Raw genomic sequence first — 25075 nt, 5'->3', positions numbered from 1 at the left:
CACACAAAAAGACTGGATGAGTTAGTAGAACTGCTGGTGTGAGCTAAAAGGGTAAAGACCGAAAATGTGTGACTTAACACTGTTTCAACTGTTCAGCTGAGATCCATCCACTTATGCTAACTAATTACAGTTAAGCTAAATCATTCATTTTTTGTGTGTTGCTCCTTCACCTGCACACTACTGAGTCTTTTAGCTTTTGAGCCCAATTGTGTGCAGTATGGAGGGTTGATAGCACTACCCTGGTGGGCGTACATTAACCTCTGGAGCCCTGGTGGCAATTCTATCAGTCAGTCAAAAAAGCAGGATGACTGGACTATAGTGCATATCGCCCAATCCTACTGTGTGTGTGTGTCTGTCTGAGACACCAGATGCAGCTGACAGAACAGTAGTAAATGATGCTCTGGAATGACAACATATTGGTTTAAACATGACTATAGGAAGTAGCATGCTGGAAGTATTTCTTGGCAAACATTAGCTTGACACAGTGACTGCATGCAGGAGTCTTGCTGTCAAGCTGGAGTTAACAGATTTCTGATATAATGTTGTTCGTTAAGAAATATTTCCCCCAGTCATAGTCATTTTGACATTAGGTTCAATCAAACGTGAGATTTCACACATTTAGCTGTCAAATGTTTTTAGGTTAGAAAATTCTTTTATCCATTCTATATAACGCATAAGGGAAATGATAACGGAGGCAATGAAGGGACTTGAGGACAGATTGGAATTGCTATTTCAACACTGAACTTTTCATCAGGCTCTCAGAAGGAAAGCAAATATGTATAATTTGCAGAATGTTGAATTATTCTTTCACAACCTGATAAGTTTTGGATACAGAGCTGCATGTAAAAGAGTATGACGCATACTTGCCTTTGAACGCCTCAGATCTGTTTCATGTTTTGCTCTCTGTTCAGCTCTGAAGTTGAGCCCCGCTTAAGTTTAGTGAAAGATTCAAACTTGAGCTGGTGTGTTCTGGATGTGCAGTTCTAATACGATTATCTGTCCTGATATGCAATGAATCCTGATATGCATATGGCAAGAATTCTTTCTACTTTTACTACAGTGGGGCAAAAAAGTATTTAGTCAGCCACCGACTGTGCAAGTTCCCCCACCTAAAATGATGACAGAGGTCAGTAATTTGCACCAGAGGTACACTTCAACTGTGAGAGACAGAATGTGAAAAAAAAATCCATGAATTCACATGGTAGGATTTGTAAAGAATTTATTCGTAAATTAGGGTGGAAAATAAGTATTTGGTCACCTCAAACAAGGAAAATCTCTGGCTCTCACAGACCTGTAACGTCTTCTGTAAGAAGCTTTTCTGTCCCCCACTCGTTACCTGTATGAATGGCACCTGTTTGAACTCATCATCTGTATAAAAGACACCTGTCCACAGCCTCAAACAGTCAGACTCCAAACTCCGCCATGGCCAAGACCAAAGAGCTTTCGAAGGACACCAGGAAAAGTATTGTAGACCTGCACCAGACTGGGAAGAGTGAATCTACAATAGGCAAGCAGCTTGGTGTGAAAAAATCAACTGTGGGAGCAATCATCAGAAAATGGAAGACATACAAGACCACTGATAATCTCCCTCGATCTGGGGCTCCACGCAAGATCTCATCCCGTGGGGTCAAAATGATCATGAGAACGGTGAGCAAAGATCCCAGAACCACACGGGGGGACCTGGTGAATGACCTGCAGAGAGCTGGGACCAAAGTAACAAAGGTCACCATCAGTAACACACTACAACGGCAGGGAATCAAATCCCGCAGTGCCAGACGTGTTCCGCTGCTGAAGCCAGTGCATGTCCAGGCCCGTCTGAAGTTTGCCAGAGAGCACATGGATGATACAGCAGAGGATTGGGAGAATGTCATGTGGTCAGATGAAACCAAAGTAGAACTTTTTGGTATAAACTCAACTCGTCGTGTTTGGAGGAAGAAGAATACTGAGTTGCATCCCAAGAACACCATACCTACTGTGAAGCATGGGGGTGGAAACATCATGCTATGGGGCTGTTTTTCTGCCAAGGGGACAGGACGACTGATCCGTGTTAAGGACAGAATGAATGGGGCCATGTATCGTGAGATTTTGAGCCAAAACCTCCTTCCATCAGTGAGAACTTTGAAGATGAAACGAGGCTGGGTCTTCCAACATGACAATGATCCAAAACACACCGCCCGGGCAACAAAGGAGTGGCTCCGTAAGAAGCATTTGAAAGTCCTGGAGTGGCCTAGCCAGTCTCCAGACCTCAACCCCATAGAAAATCTGTGGCGGGAGTTGAAAGTCCGTGTTGCTCGGCGACAGCCCCAAAACATCACTGCTCTCGAGAAGATCTGCATGGAGGAATGGGCCAAAATACCAGCTACTGTGTGTGCAAACCTGGTAAAGACCTATAGTAAACTTTGACATCTGTTATTGCCAACAAAGGTTATGTTACAAAGTACTGAGTTGTATTTTTGTTATTGACCAAATACTTATTTTCCACCCTGATTTACGAATAAATTCTTTACAAATCCTACCATGTGGATTCATGGATTTTTTTTTCACATTCTGTCTCTCACAGTTGAAGTGTACCTCTGGTGCAAATTACTGACCTCTGTCATCATTTTAGGTGGGGGAACTTGCACAATCGGTGGCTGACTAAATACTTTTTTGCCCCACTGTACATGTGAAAAACAAATTAAAAACTAGCATACAGGTTAAAATCATTAAGCGCTGTACCTTGGTTGGTGTCAAAAATATTGACGTTCTTGGTGAACTTGGAGCTTTGGTGTCCCCCGCCCTGCCGCAGTCCTCCTAACAGGCACAGCCTGCCAGCTGGGTCCCATATCACACCCCCATAGGAACGTTTGCATGGCATCATGGGTAGCGTAGTCCAAGATCGCGTCTCTGTGTCGTACACCTCAAAGGCCTTTAACGGTCGCTTACACTGACGGCCACCTTAAGGGTAAAAAAAAAGTTGTCTACTAGAGTGACAAATAAAGTGCAGACATAATAGCTGTGCTCGTGTGTTAGTACCTGCCACATAGAGCTTATTGCCAAGCAGATGTGTGTTAGCATCGTAGCGTGGGGTCGGCATGGAAGGAAGTAGCGCCCACACGTCCTTTCGAAGGTCATACTGCTGCAGGATACTACGGGGAAGCAGGTCTGCACACATTCCCCCAAGAGCCAGAGCACGGCCATCTAGACACATGCACAGAGACAGGACATTTCAGACATTATATCACGATGATTACAAAAGTGGAGCTACACTTCTCCACCGCATCCTAGCTGATGGAAACAACTTGTGGGCACTTCATGAAGTGCTAAAAAATCTGCTCATCCACAGGCAGACACGGATGAGAAGTTAGCTTGTGACAAGGCAAGAAAATCTGACAGACGAAGGACAGAAAGTACAGCAGTAGAATAAAAATGCAAGAGTCCACGTCTGGCACTTTGGCATGACACCCCAAGCATAAGAATCGAAAGCGAAGGCGAGTGTCGAAGCGTGAGAAAAGCAGCATTAATCGTCAAAATGAAGAGGAAAAGAGCTGCAGGGAAGCAATCTGCATTTTTAGTCAAGTGTTTCTTTACAAAGCCACTTGACTTCAGATTCTAACCTCAATGCATCTGCATTAGTGACAAGAGGGGAAGAAAGTTTGCAAAAACACTTTATATTCATTTGGGGAAAAGAATGTCTCATTACCACAAGTTCATTATTAAATATCCAGAAAATAACGATCCCACAAACGTCAATAAAAATGGCATCATTTAGTCAATGTGGTGGCTGACGCTCCATTCAGAAATACCAGATTTGTTTTAATTTGCTATTATTGATTATTTTGTCAGACGATCTGTCTCTTTTTCAGCTGCTCGGGATGAGCTGGGGGATGAAAGTGCGAGCAAAGGGCAGAGGATCGAAAAGTGGTCAGGGAGATAGAGGGAGCACAATGGAGCCCATACACAGCCAATAAGTCTATGTGTATACAGCATCTATCTGCGTTCCCTCGGACACTGACAGATGCACCGGAGTCATAGAGAAGCTCCCTGAGAAGACCGGTCATACTAGCTGCAAAATGTAGGAATAAATCAGAGCCCCCAAATATCGCTCCAATGACTTCAGACAGCAAAACAGAGCCGACTTTTTGGTAAAAATTAAAGTGCACCCAAGTGTTGTTCTGAAGTTCAAACTGGAGAGCAGCTACTCTGATTATCTTCTTCACACTTTGCACAGTTAATTCTTGATGGATGCATCTTGTTTGTTTTTATTGCTCTCATTTTTAGGCACATAAAATTAGCCATAACTCTTTTATTTCCTATGAAATTTCAGAGTTTGGGCACAGAAAATGTATGGTTTTAATTTTGACTAAAGTTATTCTCCACTGATGACAATAGATAACGTGACAATTGGGAGATTAACAAGGTGACAGATAGCTATTGTATAACTGAGCTCAGGGTGGCAATCATACATATGGACCTGGCATATGTGTGACTCACTCAACACCAGGAATAATACCAAGCAAGCACCACACATTGATGGAAATAGTTTTTCTGTCCTTTATTTACCCCAAATTACTCATTGAAAACTGGGTTGTTTAGTCTGAATAACGCTATAAATAACGGCCTACATTAGACATCAGTTTAGACCATATATAACTCAATACAGCCATAAAACAATCACCTCCAGCCAAAACCTATTCAAAAGATAACTTCACCAAACTGTGACTGATTCCCATTCATGCACTTAGCAACTTTGATATGTTTCCTTGATTGGCTGATGATGACCAGTGCACATTACAAAGGCTAAAATTGGGTTAAATTTGTCTTAAATGGAACGTTGAGTGGTTATTTTAGCCATTGTTTCAAAAATATAACTGTATCTTTCTTTGTTTCACTTAACATGATTAATTTTTTGCCCACATGCTAATGCATTCATATTTTCTGTGAAACAGCTGTGATCAGACAGCCGCACGTGAGTGATGTTTCTCACGGGTTTGTGTTTCATTGTATGTTTCAGGGAGAGCGTATTTGTCCTGAGCTGAGCCTCTGGACATCCATCATCCAAACACTGATGATATTCATTCAGACCTGCAGTCGACTTAAAATTGCCAGTTAACCTAACGTGCATATCTTTGGACATGCATGTGCGAGGAAGCCAGAGTACCCGCATAGAACTCATGCAAACTGTGAAGCCCCAGCCGGCTTTGCTGTTAAGCAAAAGTTCTAATTACTGTGGTGTCCAGCCTGTGGGTAATAAAACTGTACCCACGTGCTACCGGAGTCAGATTTGAGTAGTCTGCAGAGTTTCTGGAGGTGTCAATGTGAGTGTGAATGGTTATCTGTCTCCCTCTGTGTACACTCTGAAGGAACAGTCTCATGTCCCCAGGAATTAGCTGGGCTGAAACCCTCCAGCTATCACGAATGTCTTAAACAAACACTGTCATGGTCCTGGGCCATGTGGGCCCAGTATTCTTAGTTTCTTGTATTTTTGTATTTCGTTCCCTGTTTAGGTTCTGTTTCCTGAGTTGCCCTGTTATGTTGTTCCCTGTGTGCTTTCCCTTTGTGACTCTCACCCCCTGTGTGCCCCTCTATGTATTCATGAGCCCTTGTCCCCTTTCGTGTTTTATTCCATGTTTTCCCCAGCCTGTTATGTCTGTGTTCTCCCCGTGCTCTCTCCTCCTGTCTGAACCTCTGTGTACTTCCTGTTTGACTCTGCCCGTCTCCCGTCAGTGTTATGTTCACCCCGCCCTGTCTCGTTATGGTTATCTGTGTCAGCTGTGTTCCCCGTGTGTTCCCACTTTCCTCGTTAACCCTCTGTGTATTTCTGTCTGCGTCTCCCTCTGTTCGGCGTCGCGTTCTCCCTCATGTTGTGTGTGTTCCTCCCTGTGTCTCTTGGCGAGCTTTGTATTTAGTTTTCCCAGTTTAGTTTTGTATTTCCTACGTTCTGCCTCTCCAGCATTAAAGCTGTGATTTTTTGAGTTCATCCCCGTGTCTGTGAGTTTTGCATTTTGGGTCCTCCTCCTGCCTGCCACACAACGAATCATGACAGAAGAACGCGACCACGAACTGGACCCAGCAGCTCACAACCCCTCCGCGGACCTCCAGGAAGACTTGGTCTACACGGTGGAATACCACTGTGAGGAATGGGCGACGCTGCCTAGAGGCGAATACCGGGAGACCGTAGCCGTCCGTCTTCAGCGGATGGTGTCCGGGCTCCCGTGGCTATTCGGCGCGCTGCGCCCCCACATCCGGGACTTTCTTGTGTCCGCCGTGGGCATCCGCCCGGGGCAGCTGTCCCAGAAAGAACCGGAAACGGTCAGGATCGGGACCATGGGGCTCACCACCGTTACGCCGCCTGTTCGCTTCTCATCGGCTTCTACATCTTCGCCACCGCCTGTCTACACTGCGTGGCGCACGGAGATGCCAGAGGCCAGCGACTTCGGTGAAGAGGAGCGGCAGCAGGTGTTACGGGCGTATCGGGAGGACGAGCTCCGTTGGAAGCCCTGGCTTATCACCGAGGAAGAGCTCTCGTCAGCTGTCCCACCACAGACCGACCACCCACCCTCGCCGCCGCGATCGGGCTACTCGTCTCCTGCTTCCTGCCTGGCACGGATGTGGTCTGAGGGCGAGGAGCCGGTCGCCACGGAAGGCCAGGCTGAGCCCACGGCCGCCCCTAAGAGGAAACGGCGTTCCCGCCGCTGTCGCGCACCGCCACGGCCCGTTCTGCCCTCCACTGAGCAACACGAGGTGGCTGTGGGGGGCGCGGATTCCGACCTCGAGGAGCGGCAGCGCGCCGTATGCGCGCAACTGGAGGAAGAGCTACGAGGGGAGCCATGGCTCGCTCCCCCCTACGATGAGGTTTTCCGCGGGACACGGCTAGCCCTTGGGGGCCCCCGGAGTTGCCTGGGACTCCCGCCTGCCACTCCGCTTACTACCGCCTCCTCAGCCGCTGCGACGCCTCAGGAGCCTCCATCTCCCACGTCTACGGGGCCCACGGCCAAAAGAAAACGGCGTTCGCGTCGTCACCACATCGCCCGACGCTCGGAGGTGAGTGAACCTGTTCTGTCACCCCAAGTTTCCTCTGAGCGGACGGCATGTGAAGTAACTACAGACTTAGCCGGTGATATGGCTAGCAATGAGCTATTCACCAAGCCACAGGCTAGAGGCAGTCCTTCTCAGTCGATCATGACTGCTTCACTCAATCCTGCAGGGACCACAAAATCTACACATAGACTGAAAGAGGCTTCCACTGATTCTCAGGGTAATCGTGTGAGTAGTGGGGTGAAGGTGTTTCCTTTTGTGTCTTTTACCATGTCTGAGGTTCCATCCAAGTCTGAGCTATCTGTTTCTGAGCCTGACCTCAAGAACTGTGTTTTCTCACCTCCGGGGCCCTCTGAAGCCACAGTAAGCAAGGATATTGCAGAGTTGGCAAATCATGAATTAAAGTGTAACATGACTAGTGATCCTGTTTTCCCTGCTACTCTTGTGTTTAATGAACTGAAAACGGTGAATGCCGATCATGAACTCACTCTAACCTGTCAAGATGAAAACATAAATGCTGATCATGGTAACCTGGACTGTGTAACGTCACTATATGAATTCTGTCTTCCTGAAGGTCATACACAGGGTTATTCTGAACTGTTTTGCTCCAGCACCAGTACCTCCACTCAGGAGATGGAGGCTGAGATCAGGGTTAATGTGACACCGTTTTCTCCTGTCTCTGTGAACTCATCACTGGATAAGATTTTAGCCTTGAACAATGGTGTAACCACTCACTCTCAGCCTGAAGTGTCACCTGCTTCAGTTAATGGTTTACGTACCGTTTTACCTGTATCTGTCTCTCCACTCAATATAGTCATCACTCTGACGCCACAGATCACTGCGGGTACAGGTTCCAACAAACACATCCATCCAACACACCACAGTCATGCTACCACGGTGACATTGGTTAGGTCCATACCTGTGTATTTACTGTTTTTTCAGGAGTTAGCTCCTGATGATCTAAGCCTTGTTTTTGTGGATCGAGTGGCAATTCTTGTTTTCCGTATGGTTGAACCAGCTCCTCTGAGCCGCACACTACCATCGGTCAAGTCCAACCAGCTTATGTTGGCCTCTCCTAGGATTACTGAGACTGGGCCAGTAACCTGTGAGCCACCTTGGACTGATGCAGACTCTGGGAACCTAATGATTGCTGGCTCAGAACTGGTGGTCCCTACCACTGTTCACTTCATGGTTTTTCGTGCCAAGATGTTAAGCCCTATAGACTGTTTTCTACCTGCTTTCTCTCTCTCTGGGTTTGTGCCTCAGCAGCCTGTGTTTCCTCAGCTCCTAGTCCAGCCAGGGGCCTACATAACTGTTTGTCCTGCAGCTGCTGTTGGACTCCCAGGTGTGCCTATCCGGCACCCTGCGGCGACACCACCGCTTCACGTCACGTTAGCTGGAGGGTCCGAGGGGCCCGTCCAGCCACCCGTCTCCGCTGGGGGGTCCGAGGGGCCCGTTCAGCCTCCTGTCTCCGCTGGAGGGTCCGAGGGGCCCGTTCAGTCTCCTGTCTCCGCTGGAGGGTCCGAGGGGCCCGTTCAGCCTCCTGTCTCCGCTGGAGGGTCCGAGGGGTCCGTTCAGCCTCGCGCCGCGTCAGCTGGAGGGCCCGAGGAGCCTGTCCAGCCGCCACCTGCGGCCGCCTCATCCTCGCCTGCTGCAGCTCCAGCCGGTGCTTCGCCTGCTGCAGCTCCAGCCTGTGCTTCGCCTGCTGCAGCCTCAGAGTCTTCGTCCTCGTCTGGTCCTGCCTCGACTGGTCCTGTGCCCACCGGGCCATGGCCAGCACGCCTAACACTGGAGAGCCGCCGCTGCCTTCCGCGCGGCCGGCCTCCTGAACTGCTCCGTCATCTCCTTCGCCGCCGCCGCTGCCTTCCGCGCGGCCGGCCTCCTGAACTGCTCCGTCTCCTTCGCCCCTCCTGAACTGCTCCGTCGTCTCCTTCGCCGCCGCCGCTGCCTTCCGCGCGGCCGGCCTCCTGAACTGCTCCGTCGTCTCCTTCGCCGCCGCCTTCCGCGCGGTCGGCCCCCTGAACTGCTCCGTCGTCTCCTTCGTCGCCGCCATTGCCTTCCGCGCGGCCGACCCCCTGAACTGTTTCCGTGTCGCCGCCGTTGCCGTCCGCACAGTCGGCCCCCTGAACTGTTCGGACTCTGGTGCTGCTGCCCTTTGGGTTGGCCCGCTGGACTGATTTCTGGACTGTCCCCTGTGCTTCTGGTGGTAGTTTTTGTTTTGGCCCTCCGTCCTGGGCCCCCGCCGCCCGCCCTGGGTTGTTTTCCGTTTGGTTTTTTCTGTGTTTGGGCTGTCTGGTGCCAGCCCTTAAGGGGGGGGTGATGTCATGGTCCTGGGCCATGTGGGCCCAGTATTCTTAGTTTCTTGTATTTTTGTATTTCGTTCCCTGTTTAGGTTCTGTTTCCTGAGTTGCCCTGTTATGTTGTTCCCTGTGTGCTTTCCCTTTGTGACTCTCACCCCCTGTGTGCCCCTCTATGTATTCATGAGCCCTTGTCCCCTTTCGTGTTTTATTCCATGTTTTCCCCAGCCTGTTATGTCTGTGTTCTCCCCGTGCTCTCTCCTCCTGTCTGAACCTCTGTGTACTTCCTGTTTGACTCTGCCCGTCTCCCGTCAGTGTTATGTTCACCCCGCCCTGTCTCGTTATGGTTATCTGTGTCAGCTGTGTTCCCCGTGTGTTCCCACTTTCCTCGTTAACCCTCTGTGTATTTCTGTCTGCGTCTCCCTCTGTTCGGCGTCGCGTTCTCCCTCATGTTGTGTGTGTTCCTCCCTGTGTCTCTTGGCGAGCTTTGTATTTAGTTTTCCCAGTTTAGTTTTGTATTTCCTACGTTCTGCCTCTCCAGCATTAAAGCTGTGATTTTTTGAGTTCATCCCCGTGTCTGTGAGTTTTGCATTTTGGGTCCTCCTCCTGCCTGCCACACAACGAATCATGACAAACACAGCTGAAAGCAAGACAAATGAGCAGCCCGCTCATGAGGTCCATCAGCAATTTGACCTATTAATGTATGTTTATATACAAGCTGTCAGAAAAGGTTTTAAATGGCTCTTTGGCACACACACACTTATACACCCCAACTAAGGATGAGGAGTATGTCTATGTCTGTAACAGATCTTATTAATGTTCCCTACTTCACTGTGAATGCTCACTACTTGTTTTTTTCTTTATTTCTTTTACAGTGTAGGGATATACTAAGAAGATCAAAAGAGAATACAGAACAGTGAAAGCAGAGAGAAGAGTAAACAAACCTAAAAGCTCTTTTATATTATATTTCAGATTCTTCAAAGCAGCCGACTTTTGCTTTGAAAACATCTTTGCACACTCTTCAGTCTCATGAGGTCATCATGTGGAGCCTTTCCAACAGTCTCCAAGTTTTCTACATATGCTGAGCACTTACTGGTTGCTTTTCCTTCACTCTGGACTCATTAAACTCATTCTGAAATGTGTTGTTAGGGTTTCGAACACTTGTTTGTGGCAGCCAGGTGAGCTAAAGCTGCTGTTCATCACTATCCTACCTGTCCAAATGGCCCTGAGAGTATTTTGGTGATGAGTTTTGGTTATTGTAATGTTAAACCACATTGCTGCCTGGAATGCTGAATAAATCACCAGATGTGTCACCAGTGAAGGGCTATTTGCTGTACAATAACACTACCTAAGCAGAATACAACACATGAACACAGAAACATTAAGAAGCCAAAACTTCCAGGAGTTACTGTTAGCTTATCTGTCTAATGGTAGATCCGTAAGATAGCTTACCTGTTAACTGAAAACTATTAGGTGGTAACCTGATGAAACTGGTAAACATAAGGCCAGCTAGGGCTAAACTGTCATCAAAGCTAACAGTGGCCACTTTGAAAAACAGCAGCTAATCAAAAATATAATGTACGTTTTTACTTTCAGTATTTGGTTTGACTCTTTGTGCAGCAAAAGTTACAACTAAATTTTTCCAAGAACGCAGTGTGGCCTGGCAGCTTGGAGGAAATTTAAATGTGTTAAATGTGTTCAGAACACATTTAACTCCAGGATGGTGTTTGGTGGTATTCTTCACATGTCTGCTCTGCAGCTGAAATCAACAACACTTACAGATTTTCTGAGTGGGATGGTTTAGTATTCAAATGGCATCATTGTGTTATTACAGTTCTACAATATCAACAATTCCCATGGACTGTACATATTCTCACAAAGAGATATAACAGTACAATCCCGACGTATGAATCTTGATTTTTTTAAAATTGTTTGTTGTTTTTCCCTCAAAACTGCTGATTTCATTTCATTTCACAATCAGTCCTGATCAATAATACAACCTCTACTGCCAGTATGTAGTCACAACGTAGCTATGAGATGTTTACCAGTCACCATTAAACAGAATCCACAGAAGAACATGTTGGGTAATACAACACAAAATGACAAACAAGCAAAGCCAAAGACCTTTACAGAAGTCAAAATCTCTTAAAAGTATATGAAACTGAGGCCAAGTGCAAACTCTGGAGTAAAAGCTAGCATGTTGCAAGTCTACCATAACTATGAATAGTTGTTTGTAAGGGGGCAATTAAGGAGGAATATTCTAATTATTTTCAGTAACCATTACAAAGTAATTTTGCTTAAAATGCATAATAGAAACTTGCTATAGAAACAGAAACAGACGCAGTGTGGTGCATACAGTTTATGTATAATCCATACCTTTCACTGTAATGGATACACCCATCAGTGCCTCCCGTAGAGCACTTCTCTTCCTCCACCTCCCCTCCTCTGTGTTATACATCTCCACCACCTTCAGAGGGCTCTGGTCCTCTCCCACTCCTCCCACCACCAGGATCTGCTTTCCCATAACTGCCACAGCTGCCCCAGCACGAGGAGTGGGCATAGGGGGCAAGCTTATCCACCGGTCCCCCTGAAAATTGCGAGGAGGAAGACACGTCAGCTGTCAAAGAACTGGGTTGTATTTAACTTTTTAAATTAGAGTTCTGTGTTCAGATAAAGTCCATGGCTCCTTTAGTTCAGGGTACATACACATCAAACAGATTCAATGCTTGCGTGTTTCTTATAAATTCATATCTGTTTCATTTCTAGCTTAAAAAAGTGTATTTGTGTCTTTAACGGACTGAAAGATTTTTATGTTTATTAATTCCTGCTCAGAAAACAGTAAACTATCAGCTCCGCTGTCCACATTGTTTACCTCTGGGGAGTAGAGCTCCAGGGATGGACATGGCCTTCCTGCAGCGTCACAGCCCCCCAGCATGTACATCTGCCCCCCCACTTCAGACAGAGTGTGATAGACACGGCCGCTGGGCAGTCGAGCCAGGCTCTGCCAGTGAAACTCTTGAACACTGGGCACCGCCATGACATCGGCACCCAGTCGGAGACTCTCTGGGGAGCTGGGGAGCAGGTAGGCGGAGGCCCAGATCCAGAGAAGAGTTAAGGGCAGGATTATTCAGGGAACGCTGAGAAGATGAAAGGTGTGTTTCCTCACCTCTGGATGGTCTTCCACCTCACACTGGGCCCTGGAGCGGAGACAGCATCAGGCAAAAATGGTTTTAGTAATGCAACATAGCACAGCATAAAGATGGGAATCAGTGGCAGTGTTTAATGGTAGTGTACATGTAGCTTTCAGTTGAGTTACCAGAATGAATGTTTACAACAACATGTTAATTTTAGCGTCTAACATGTTAGACGCTATCTAAAATAAGTTAAGGCTTTCATGCAATCAGAGTCAGATCTGTTGTCATTGATGAACTGTACTTATCATGTTTTCATTTTTCTCACCCCAGTGGGGGAGTATGTAATCGATTCAGTTTGTTTGTCTCTCTGTCTCTGTTAGTGTCAGCAGTGCAGTCGTCCACAGTTTTCAAGAGAAAATAGATGCCAATAACAGCTTGAGTTTATTTAATTTTGCTAAAAAACCGGTCAGGTTCAAGGTCACACCAACTGTGAAAATCAGTAAAACTTTATATTACCCACAGTTCGTTATGGACCGTCATCAAACTTCACAGCAATACACAAGACCTTGGGGGACATGAATACCTCTGTTGGCTAAGCATCTGATCTTGTAATATATCATATGAAAGGGCATTGACAAAGATGTACAACACACTTAATATTTTTTTAAAATGACAACCTATGATGTCATATGATGTCACAACGACGCCATAAAGTTTTTTTATTTGATAAAACAAAGTTTAGTGAATGGAAAAAGAAAAAGATTGTTGTTTACATTAGATTAGTGACAAGAAGTTAAAGTCAAGACACACAATTTAAGCAAATGTTATGAGTTAAATTCATTCAGGGATATTTCTTGCAATAGAATTTTGACATTTTTCATAGATTTATTCTTCCTTCTGCTCCTCGGTTTGTGTGTACTGTGTTATACTTAGGCTGCAACAAAGAACGAAGTCACACTGCCAACTGAATAAAGATTTACAAAGATTTATTAAACTTTAATTATGATGTGAGGAAAAATGGATCACTTGTGCAAAGAAGTCCATGGATAAATTGGCAAATGTATTGCATGTGACATATGTGCAAAAATCAAATTAAGATAATTAGATCAGGAAGAACAAAACAGTCGTGCTATCATGTAGAGACGGTGCAAGCACCTTCACAGGGAGGAGTAAAGTTGCAGCAGGAGAGGAGATGGGGCCACGGCCTTAAAAGGAAGAATTTAAATAGCCATGCATCACCTGCATCACACATGAAACTCTTGTAAGACTAAGCGCACACACATAGCAAACCCTGCATTAAGGTCTGAAGCCGTAATAACTGACATAGTTTAGAGCAGGGATGTCAAACTCAAGTCCTTGAGGGCCGGTGTCCTGAAATTTTTCCATGTGTCCCTGCTGCAAGACACCTGAATAAAAGTAGGTCAATTCCAAGTCTCTACAGAACTTGACTGCATGCTGAGGTGGCAACCCCTAACCCTGCTCAAGTACATTTAAATAAATGTAAGTGTTTGAAAAATGTACTTTTATTGCACCATGTTCATTCACTCATGAGCTGCTGTAACATGAATCAAATGGCTGAATCTTGCTAATGACCTAATAATTTTATTCAGCTGTGTTGCAGCAGGGACTCACGTACAAGTTTCAGGACACCGACTCTTGAGGACTGGAGTTTGACACCCATGCACTAAACAAAGTCTGTTGATGGGAAGCAGAATTTGTGACCTGGAGTCACTTTAATGTGTTTGGCACCCGATTGTTTTTGTTTCAGTGTACTTTTTGCCTTTCAATTATCCTTTCCACTGAGATGGACCCAGCAGTAGGTGGAAGAGTTTGGTTCACCTTAGATGGATTCTAATGGATATAGGCGGTATGCCACTGCCCTGCCAGCTGGACTACATAATGTATACGTATATATGGCTGGTTTCAGTCATTATGCAAATGTACTGTTTATAAGATTGGGGAAACCTGCAGTCAGCTGAGACTGAAGAAGTCACTTGGATGAGTGACGAAACGTTTCTCCCACAAAAAGCTACGTCCAGATGAACAGAATCAACTTTTTGGAGATACATAATGTATAGTTTTGTCAATTATGGGAATCCCTCTGTTTAATGTTGTGGTCAATATTCAAATAGGAAGATTGTAACCTTCATTTAACTTTATTTTTTTAACCTATTAATGCTTTTTAAGGTTTTGCTGTTTTCACTGACACTTCCAAGTGCTTCCAAACACGTTATGATAAATACCTAAAAAGCACACTTTGCTGATAATATGCTCATCATAGGCTATTGTGAATAGAATTTTGAGCTGAAAAATTAATTTAATCCATTTTGCAACAAGGTTTAACATGACACAATGTGGAACAAGCTGTAAATACCTTCCATATGCACTATAACAAGGTGTTGATAATCAACTTAACTTGATTAATTAATGATGACCTCTGAGAGCCTATATAAAAGCACAAGTTATAATAGTTTGCTGATGTCTTTCCTTCTTGGCACTGTGCTTACACAGGCCTGAATGCTGTGGACTAACAATGAGAAGCATCTGCTGCTGCTCATTACTCTAGGAAGGGTTACAGGGCCATTACCAAACTATCTGAAGTCCATGATTGTATAGTGAAAAGGATTATTGTCTGAGGAAAACAACATTCCAAATAGTTGCCAGTCTGCCCTGGAGCCGATGTCCCAACAAATTCATCCTAAGGTCAGACCACTGAATGCTCAGAGAAACTGTCAAAAACTGAAAGATTGTCAGGTAGTGGTCAGGTCACCACGGGGTTTGCGTTTAAAAGGGAGACTGACCCACCTGTTCTCCGCTCAGACATTGGTTCCCTCATGTCAGGAGCTCTAGAACCCTTGCCACTGTCAGCCAGCGCGCGCCTCAGGTGCCATAAGTGTTATCCAGCTTTGTTCATTCTTCCATCCTGGTTCCACCGCTTCCAAAGCCATGATCAGTGCACCAGGAGTTAGCCTAACTTCCCTCTTGTCTGCCTGTGCCCAGGAATGGGCAGCGGCCCTTTACAATGCCAAGTCCCCAGCCTGCAATGATTATGCCCTGTTTGCGGAGGAGTTAAAGAAGACCTTCGATCCCCCTTGTAGTGAAGTGGAGGTGGAGTCGCAACTATATCATTTACGTCAGGGTAAGCAATCCATGTGTCACTTTTTCTCAGAGTTCCATATTGTAGCCACTACGTTAAACTGGGGCAATGCTGCTCTCCTTTCAATATTTATGGAGAGTTTGACCGATGACATCTGAGATAAGATGGCAGGACATGAGGCTTCCAAGACTCTTGATGAGCTTTGAAGATAGACCAACCAGTTATGTCACGACCTCGTACTTCTCTAGAACTCTTCCAGTTCCAGAGAGGTACAGCTCAGCCACTTCACGCCTGGTTGACCATTTCATTCTGGCCACTTCAGTAGACGGCCACCTTCTCCAGTCCTACCCTATCTGGTTCCAGACCCAGCCGATTCGCAAGTCCATCAGGGACCACCAGGAGGAGCCAGATCCTGGGCTGGGGTACTCAGTGTCTACAGCAAAATGGATTCCACAGAACTCCCACTTCCGGAGTCCATTGATTTTTCTACCACAATCTCTCTGAGGTCGGGTGTAAAAAGGGATCCTCTAATCTACCCCCACATCGCTCCTACAACATGCCCATCGAGCTCCTCCCTGGAACGGTGAATCTCCACGTCTCTCTGCTCTTCATTCTCTTCACTCATCATCCCTTGTGTAGCCCCCTTGTGTTTTTCTCTGTGTGTCATTCTGTGAGTTTTGGTTTCAGGTTTTGTTTGTTACTAGTTTTCCCAGTTTAGGTCTATGTTTAGTTCTGTCCTCGCCACTCATACCATCAGCCTTTGCCTGCATTTTGGGTCCTCCTGCACTAACACAACATGGCTTGCCCCGCAAACCGTGACACACATTGGACCAGGAACTATTCCTACGTGCCCCCATTGGTTTTCAGCACCCTTTCGCTGGCCCCTGGTGGAATCCATTTGTGCTGCCCTGTCTGCCGAACCAGCACCTCCACACACCTCTGCAGGTTGGCTTTACATTCCCTCCAAATGTCGTCAGGAGGGCATGGTCTGAGCACACTCCTCCCTGCTTTTGGGCCATCTGGAACCCAACACGACCCTCCAACTTCTTTGATATGCCTTCTGGTGGATCTCTATGGGTTGGGCCATCCGTGAGTTCGTTTCTGCTTGTGACATCTGCGCCCGGGTCAGATCCTCCACCCAACATTCTGCTGGTGACCTTCAGCGCCTCCCTGTTCCCAGACATCCGTGGTCCCATGTTAATGATTTTGTCACTTCTATCTGTCTGTTAACAATCTCAACACCATCCTTACCCTTGTGGATTGATTCTACAAGGCGGTACATCTGGTCGCGTTATCCGCCCCCCCTTCTACGAAATGGACGGTCAAACTCTTTCTAGAACATGTCGTCTGGCTACATGGGTTCCCCAAGGACATCATCTCCGATATGGGGTCCCAATTCACCGCCAGGTTCTGGAAGGCCTCTTCCAGTCTCACATCTGGCTACCACCCTCAGAATAGGCAATATGGGCCAACCAACAATTGGGATGCTTTTGTGATGCTTCATCTCCACCTAATTGTCTCTTTGGCCATGTTATATACTTTCAGTGCTCAATATACCAAACAACATCGCTGTCAACATTTCCTGGACCATTCATTTCAACCACAGGACCGGGTCTGGCTCTCCACAAGACACCTGAATAGACATACCGAATCCAAGAAGCTCAATCCAATGTTTATTGGCCCATACGAGATCGCAGCCAGAGTCAGTCGGGTCATTTATCGGTTACATTTTTTATGAAGGTCCACTTGTCACAGCTTAAACAACACATTACGTCCCCGCTGGCACTACGGTCTCCAGCCCCCACCCATCCAGAATCATCAATTGGGGTTAAACTGTCCGTGGAATTCTGGACTCTTGTCGCCGGGGCCAGGTGGTTCAGTACTTGGTGGATTGGGCTGGCTATGACCAGGAGAAATCCTTGTCAGATGCCTGAACCCTCAACTGGCTCCTTTTGATGTGAAGGAGCAGCAGCTATACTCTGAGCCTCTCCCGGATAGCTGAACTCCTCACCCTATCTAAGGTAAAAGCCAGCCTTCGGAGGAAGCCCATTTCCGCCTCTTGTATCCATGATCTCGTTCTTTTGGTCACTACACACAGCTTGTGACTATAGGTGTGGGTAAGGATGTAAATTGAGAGCTTCGCTTTTACACTCAGCTGTCTCTTCACCACAACAGACCGGTACAGCATCCACTTCACTGCAGCCACAGCGCCAATCCGTCTACCAACCTCCTGTCACTCGTGAACAAGACTCCAAGATACTTAAACTCCTCCACTTGTTCCTAACCCAGAGTGCCCACTACCCTTTTCCACCCTTTTCATCTTAAGTTGTATTTATTAAAAAGAACCATCCACCTGTTCTTATCTTCTTACATAGTAAAAAATATTAATTGCTTGCTTGAGTCATCTTGTCATATAATGTACAAGCCAATGACACAAAATACCTTGCTTCCATGACAGACTTTTGCAGAACGGGGATAACTGACTACAAGTCACACACCTTTCCCTGCATCACTTTGCTCATGTGTAACTGTGAATTTAAATATCCACCTCTTACAGGTATCCTCAGATGAGCAGCAGCTGTAGTCTGAAGTGAGTCAGCATCTCTCATGTTTAACTTTCCTTCCTTGTCGTTGTGAAGCCAGGCCCTGCTGTTGTTTTTTCCTATGTCATCCCTCAGGAGCTTTCTCTTTCCTGCGTGTAACCCACTTCTCCTGCCTACACACAGTTTCCAGCGAGGAAAGGGGGAGGAAGTCTGTGACAGACGTGGGAGGAAGCTTTCCAGAATAAGCCCACGATGCACTGCAAGGCTAATTTTGACTACATCACAGAGTACATCACCTTAAACGCACTCTGTCTCACAGACCACAGATGGTTATTGCTCCCAAACTCAGGTGTTTTGAGGTCACACAAAGGCAACTGTTAAATTATCCAGCTGTGATTAAACACACTCTCTAAGCAGTTTATCCTTTAAAGCTTTACATCTCCTTTTAAAAACATGCCCCCTCACCTTGGAAAGGTACACTCTCCGCCTCTCTGTCCATTTTACTGGCAAGCTTTATCTGTCACACCTTTGATCACCTCACAAACAGAGACGATAAAGGACAAAGGGTGAAAATACAGAGGACCATCCTTCAAAATAAAATCTCCCACATTTTATTGTGCAGGGATATGTTGCCATAGCAACAGTTAGGCTTTTCTCAAGAGGTGCTGCTTTTGTTTTTTGGGGTTTGTTTTTTTAACGTCGTTTGCCTGTGATTGCTTATCGCTTGGTTTGTTGTTAATAATAGCTTATGAAAACGGATGAAAAACAAATAAAAGCGGTTGTGTTCCTATAGTCTGACCCCAGCGGGGGGCGAGGGGGATTTGCTAACAAGGCTGGGTAGTTTTCATCCAGCCCAGCTCACAGAGTGCATTAATTGCAATCTGTAACCAATTTGGTTTGCCATATCGTTTTTGTTTTTTTGTTTTTCAATTAACTGCTTGAACAGCTTGAGATCAACAGTAAGCCTACCAGCATCATCTGAAGTCATTTACAATCAGCATGCCTCCAACTTGAAACTTTTAATTAGGTTGCCTTCCTACTATCCCTCTGCTGTCACTGTGCAGGGACTCTAATCTGAATGTAAAACTAGTGAAACCTTCATTCGTTAAATGAAACATACTGAAATGCATTTTAATGAAAAATTGTGTCTTACGAGTCATTATTGTGTTATCAACCATCCATCCAAGTTTGAATGACAATGAACATAATTTGTGGCAAACAGGTTATCACGAAGGAGAAACATCTGAAGTCTCTCCGCTGGTCGTTCTGCTCATAGACCTCAGAAAAATGAATATGCAAATACTGAGATTGCAAAAGCTAACCTGAAGCCAAGGCATGGATCCAACTGCTAATAACATTTGATACAACAAATTAGAATACTTGAGATGACTAAACTGGATCCAACTGTGCCGCCATGCGAGTTAATCCCTTCTTAATCAAACTTGCAAGGAAGAAATCCAGCATTACTTTTCCTCAGGGACTCTACTCACTTTACTTACACATTTATTTTCACATTATTTATTTATTTATTTCATTTTTGCTTTAAAAGATTATGTAAATCATTGATTTAATTATGTCCTGTTATTGAACACTGGGGCAAGCTCTTTATTCTCTTGAGGACAACCAAGGCTATGTGGGACCCAGCCCAAACATGTTCACATGTGTTTTGTAGACTTGGAGAGAGCATTATTACTGGCTATGGAAATCGTGTACATCATTGTTCTTTGTATGCTGCTGCTAAATGTCCATCTTTGCATATTCGCAGACTCTTCCATTGGTTGATCTTTATCTATAAATCTCTCCTTGGGCTGGTTCCATCTTATTTATGTGTTTATATGTGTAAAAACCACAACCAATACAACCTTCGTTCGAACAAAATCATACAATTGATTGTCCCAAAAATCAGAACAGAACTGGGGAAAAGGGCTTTTAAATACGCTGCCCCTGCTTCCTGGAATAATCTGCAGAAGGAACTGAAATGATCAGAATTGGTTACCTTGCAGTTGTGTGTCTTATTTTGAAATAAATATTTACGTGTTACCATAGCAACCAGAGAGCATTAAGGGGCAGAGAGGAGGATGTTATGCTCAATGTTGTTGGCGCATTTCCGGAGGACACTGCTAATAAAGTTACAGAATTACACAGTGAATTCGCCTTTATTATTATATTTACAAAATAGCACAGTTTTTGTCTTGGTCGTATCATTTTATTTTGTTGGATTTATCTGCAACACCCTAAAGGCTGGTCTGTGAAAATATTGTCTGACATTAAACCGGTACGTGGCGCAAAAAAGGCTGGGGACCGCTGGTGTAGAGGGTTGCTGCGACCCATGAAGATTCTAGGAGTAAGGTGAGATGAAAACACAGGATTTGCTGTTTTCATTATTTTCAAAACTAAAAAAAAAAACTAACTAAAATCTAAATTCTACCTAAAACACTTTAGTAGAAGTTAATTAAAATGTTTTATCACTCTTAATTCTAGTTTTCAGCTTGGTTTCAGTTAATTGTAATAACCTTGGGTGTTAGCCAAGTAGATATGTATGTATCTATATGTATCTATAGTAACAGTTGACCACTGACCCTACCAAGCAGTTCCTTCCTGTCTCTCTCTCCATCGCTCTCTCTCTCTAAACTCTCACAGTTTTCAGCTATTTTAGGGCCAATACATCAGGACAGTCATTGGGAGTTTATAGAAGTGTACCTACTTACTTACTTATGTAACACTCTCATTTTAACATTTAAGCAGACTGTTCAGAGCTTACACTTCACAAACCATTTTCCTTTAAAGCTTTTAATATTCACTTCTCATGAATCTCCACAGTAAAGACAGTAGTTCATGCAGAACTGATAGAGGGAGTGAAAGAACAGTGTATATGAATGAATGTCAAAAAATAAGGTTTAAATATGTTACAAGCACAACTCTTAGTGATGGAGGAGGTAGTCAGTTGTAGAAGTAGCAATAAAGCAGTCAAGTTTCAAAGATGAAAGTGCCTACTGAGCAGCAAATGTTTCCTAGGGGAATTTTACTTTTATGTTTTTGGGTTACTGCAATAATATGTGTACTGCATTTGACTGCTGCAGATGTTAAAGGTTCAGTTCAATTTTTTATTCCTCTCACATATTTGTTACGTAACATTTTTAAAAACTGTCTTATCTATCAAATTACACCTATTAGTATGACTTAGGCAGATGTGAAACATCTGGGTCTAAATCTTACAATGACACGTTTCAGGCATCAGTAAAGTTTTTTTTAGGATTTTGCATTAGACGGACTGATTTCCTCTTATTACTTATGGTGAGTAGTGTGTCAGCTTCTTTAGACTACATATTTGCAGCAGCATCCAACAAGCAGGAAAAGTGGCAGTGGAACAGCAGAAGTAACTACATAAATGTTGTATTTGTCAGGATGGAAAATAATGTTCAAAGTTCTTTTACACATTTGACACAGGCTTCACATTTATATGGTGGACTTACTCGTAGTAAAGCAGCCCTCCTTTGGATGAATCCTGTGCTCCATCTCAGCTGTCAGGATTCATCCACGCTGCCCTCACACACTGACGGGAAACAGGTAGGATAAAAATTTCATCTCAGTGTCTGACTGAAGTTTTTGCTCGTGTATCAGAACATATCAGTTCTTTTTGGCTGCCCTCTTCGTCTGAGTGGGACAACAAAATACCCTTAGTCTGTATGATGTTTGCCAGATTAAGCAACAAGCTCTGTGTGTGTTTGTCGATTATTCGCACTCTGCTTGTTTGCAGCCCACATATTTGTACTGTCTTGGTGGACGGTGTTGGTGATTTCTGATCTAGCTGTCTAGGTTCATATACTGGTGACCACACACAAAGTCTTTCACACATACACATATTAGTGCTTGGTCTTTTTCTTAGGCTAAACTAACCACATGAGTTTCAAGCTTTGACGGTCTCACTTCTCATTCACCTGATTTGGTGTGACACTTGCTGCCAACCTGAAATTTGCATGTAAAAGGCTTAACCTTTCAATCACCACCACAGGCACCAGCTGGTACAATCCACATCAGATCATTTAAATACTCCAGCTTGGTCGCTTGATGAACAAAGCATTCTCTAAGAGAGAGGGTTGCTTCTGTAAGCTGTCATTTAACATCAAAACAAATGACAAGTTGATCAAAAGAGTGATTAGCCTGTTTCATATGGTCAAGGACAGCTACATTAACGTTAGCCGCTAATTGAAGCTTTGTTAGCTTACCTCTGACTCTCCACATGTTGCTGCCATTGTCCGTATCTCCAGCACCTGTGGTACCGTTAAAAAAACAAACAAGCGCTGCCACACTTTCAGAACTTCGTCATCAGCTTGGTACCAAAGAAGCAGTTCCCTTATCCGTGTTATCAAAAAATCCTGTGTTCGACCATATGTCTTTCACCCAAGAATCAAACCACACATTTTAACTGAACCTAATGGTTGTAAACACACCCATGGATACGCTGGCATCCAGAATCCAATAAGCTCAGAATAACAACTGCCTAAACACGTCTGTCACAGAGACACTCCTTCACCGTGACAAGGTGCCGCTAGGACAGACTGACAGGACACATTATCACTATAGACAGCGGCATGTTGTTTCATGCTGTGCTGGGAAATCACAGCAGTTAGCATGCACACATACTATCTAGGTTGTTACCACAGTAACCAATGAAAATAGTTACACGATGCCTGAACAATTGAATCTGACGTGATCGCACGCTGTAATGTGGCACGGCATGCGTAATCACATACAGTACATTCACAGCTAAATGTATGTGGGTGTGACATGCAAATTAGATTAGAAACTGGTGTTGGGGAGTTTGTGTTTACCAGGGAGAAAGGGTCTAATAAAAGAAATGCATTGAAGGAAATACAGGATGCAACAATCTGGTGTTTAAAAGTCAGGGATCTTGTGGATCCTGACATTACATAAATGCCATGCTGAATTACTGGAGTACCATGTTAAATGTATGTGAAAATGTATGTGAAAAAGCCAACTGGATGCCAAAACAAATGCCAACATCAAGCAGCTCCTGTGCCTGATCTGCATAAATATGTTTGCTTCAGCTTGTTTTTACAGGATAATCTGCTTGGGAGAAATCCTGCAAATAGACTAAAGACATCTATATTCATCACCATCATGGTCCTGCAGATTACAAACGGGTTGTACATTTAGAATGAAAGAGACTGTCATCTTGGCTACTGCACCAACAACATTACAAGTGAAATGCAGCAGCAATCTTTGAATGTTCTGAAAAAACACATCATGTGATTTCTGCTTTAATCCTCCTTTCAAGTCTGTCTTAGAGGTTGGGCTAAAATCTGGGAAAAGGCTTCAGTAACCTCCTACACCAGGTTGTTTTTCAGTGGAGTAACCTATTTTTCATTATTTAGAGGTGAGATCAAACACATGGTGTGTTTATTCTGCTCTACAACTGACCCCGTGTGTACCCTCCCTCTCTCTCTGTGGGTGCACATAGGCATTTAAGCAAGGCATTGTTTATTGGCCAACAGCTCTCCCAGCACAGTCTGAATCAATCAGGGTTTGGCTCAAACAAGCCTTATCTGGTAAAATCCTCTATTGATATGCATGTTTGAGTTCAGAGAAGAAAAGACAAAGAAAAAAGACACCTCAGGAGAGTACCAGCTATTAGCAGGAGAGCTAACTTAACATGGAGGAAGCTAACAGCAAATAGTCAGTAGTTTATAAGTATTTCACCCGCTGAACAAACAGCTTTTCCTTCTATCCTCTCAATACTTTTTGAAGGATGCACAAACTGGACTCAAGTGAGATGATGCAGCTGAAAAGGGTGGATTCAGTCGCTGCCCTCTGGAATGCCCTCATGCTAATGTTAAGTCTAATACTTTCATTACACTTATAGTGCCTTAATTTGCTGTCAGTCAACTCAATTAATATTATTTCATTTCATCTCTCTTGTTAGCTCCGGTGAATACGAGGACTGCACTCACAGTGAGACTGAGAACAGGGAAATAGTGTGGCTATGCTCTGAAACCCATTCTTCTATATAACTCGGGCCACACAATAACAGTTTAGTGCTAGGGGTGGGTTTTAATAATCGATTCATCGATTAAAATCGATTCTGGCTTGGATAACGTGATATCGATTCATTAAAATCCTGAATAGATTTTTTATATAAATGTATTTTGCCCAGAATTCCAGAATCTCAGGTGAAACGTCACAAATTTTTGACAACCACCAAACATTTAAAACAGTAAATAAGAGCAGGAGCACGGCTTCTGCACAAAGACGTAAACACAAAGCGTGGACCTGCGGATCAAAATCAGTGAGATGTCGCCTTTCTCACCTGACAGCACGGACACGGTCGGGGCTGAAAGCCGACAGCTCGCTGAGTCTGATGTTTCGGCGGGTCCGTGCTTTGTGTTTACGCCCTTTTTGCACTGATTCTAAAGCTGTTAGTTTGATCTCTCTCCAAACAATATTGATTGAACCAGCAGCAAAAGAAGATCCAAACTAAGCTTCACATAAACATTGTCATGGACTCCCTCTGACTTTTGCTGTTTTGCTTCCACCACAATAAAATCACACTTCATGCACAGCTCTCTCTCTCTCTCTCTCTCTCTGAACAGTTTCCCGTCTATCCCCGAAATCAGTTTTCTGCATTATTTTCTTGCTTGTTACGCACAAGTCTACCGTTCTTACAGCGCTGTCGGCCGCTTTTTTTTTTTTCCTTTTACTTACTTCCGAAAAGAAAACCTAATTTCTCCCGTTCAACAGGCTTCTGAACAAATTTAAACTTTTTAAAATTATGCAAAACGCTTAGCTGTGTCTCTAATAAAACTGCTGTAACTTCAGAGGTAATATTCATAAGTTGATTAATAGTTTTCTTTCGTTTTTGATCTACTGCAGAATATTTTTATAAAATCCCAGAACAGGAAAACCACCTTCATGTTTTTCTGTGTTTTATCTTCAGCTACTTTGACACAAAGGCATCTGCTGTGATGC

At 44.5% G+C, this 25075-nt stretch overlaps 1 protein-coding gene across 7 annotated transcripts in view; it reads right to left on the bottom strand.

Annotated features, from left to right (window-relative positions):
* Window positions 1-25075, bottom strand: part of klhdc8a (kelch domain containing 8A) — a 69432-nt gene that overhangs the window by 23162 nt on the left and 21195 nt on the right. For 3 of the 7 annotated variants that reach the window (XM_086291259.1, XM_086291260.1, XM_086291262.1), the window contains 4 exons: window positions 12187-12511; window positions 11691-11901; window positions 3016-3180; window positions 2719-2937 (listed from right to left, as the gene is read on the bottom strand). In XM_086291259.1, the coding sequence (XP_086147385.1) occupies window positions 2719-2937; window positions 3016-3180; window positions 11691-11901; window positions 12187-12351 (760 nt within the window). In that variant the 5' untranslated portion in view covers window positions 12352-12511. Of the gene's footprint in view, window positions 1-2718; window positions 2938-3015; window positions 3181-11690; window positions 11902-12186; window positions 12512-15253; window positions 15341-22314; window positions 22446-25075 lie in introns of those variants that run through there. The other 4 variants (XM_086291264.1, XM_086291263.1, XM_086291258.1 and 1 more) reach the window with 3 other exon arrangements.

The sequence above is a fragment of the Aulonocara sp. 'chitande type north' Nkhata Bay genome, linkage group LG5, assembly GCF_057382095.1.
Source record: "Aulonocara sp. 'chitande type north' Nkhata Bay isolate Kocher_YH1m ecotype deep benthic linkage group LG5, A_spYH_male_GT1.1, whole genome shotgun sequence".
In the NCBI taxonomy this organism is placed as follows: domain Eukaryota; kingdom Metazoa; phylum Chordata; class Actinopteri; order Cichliformes; family Cichlidae; genus Aulonocara; species Aulonocara sp. 'chitande type north' Nkhata Bay.
Note: the sequence above shows the minus strand (reverse complement) of the source record. Positions and strands in the feature narration are given on the sequence as shown.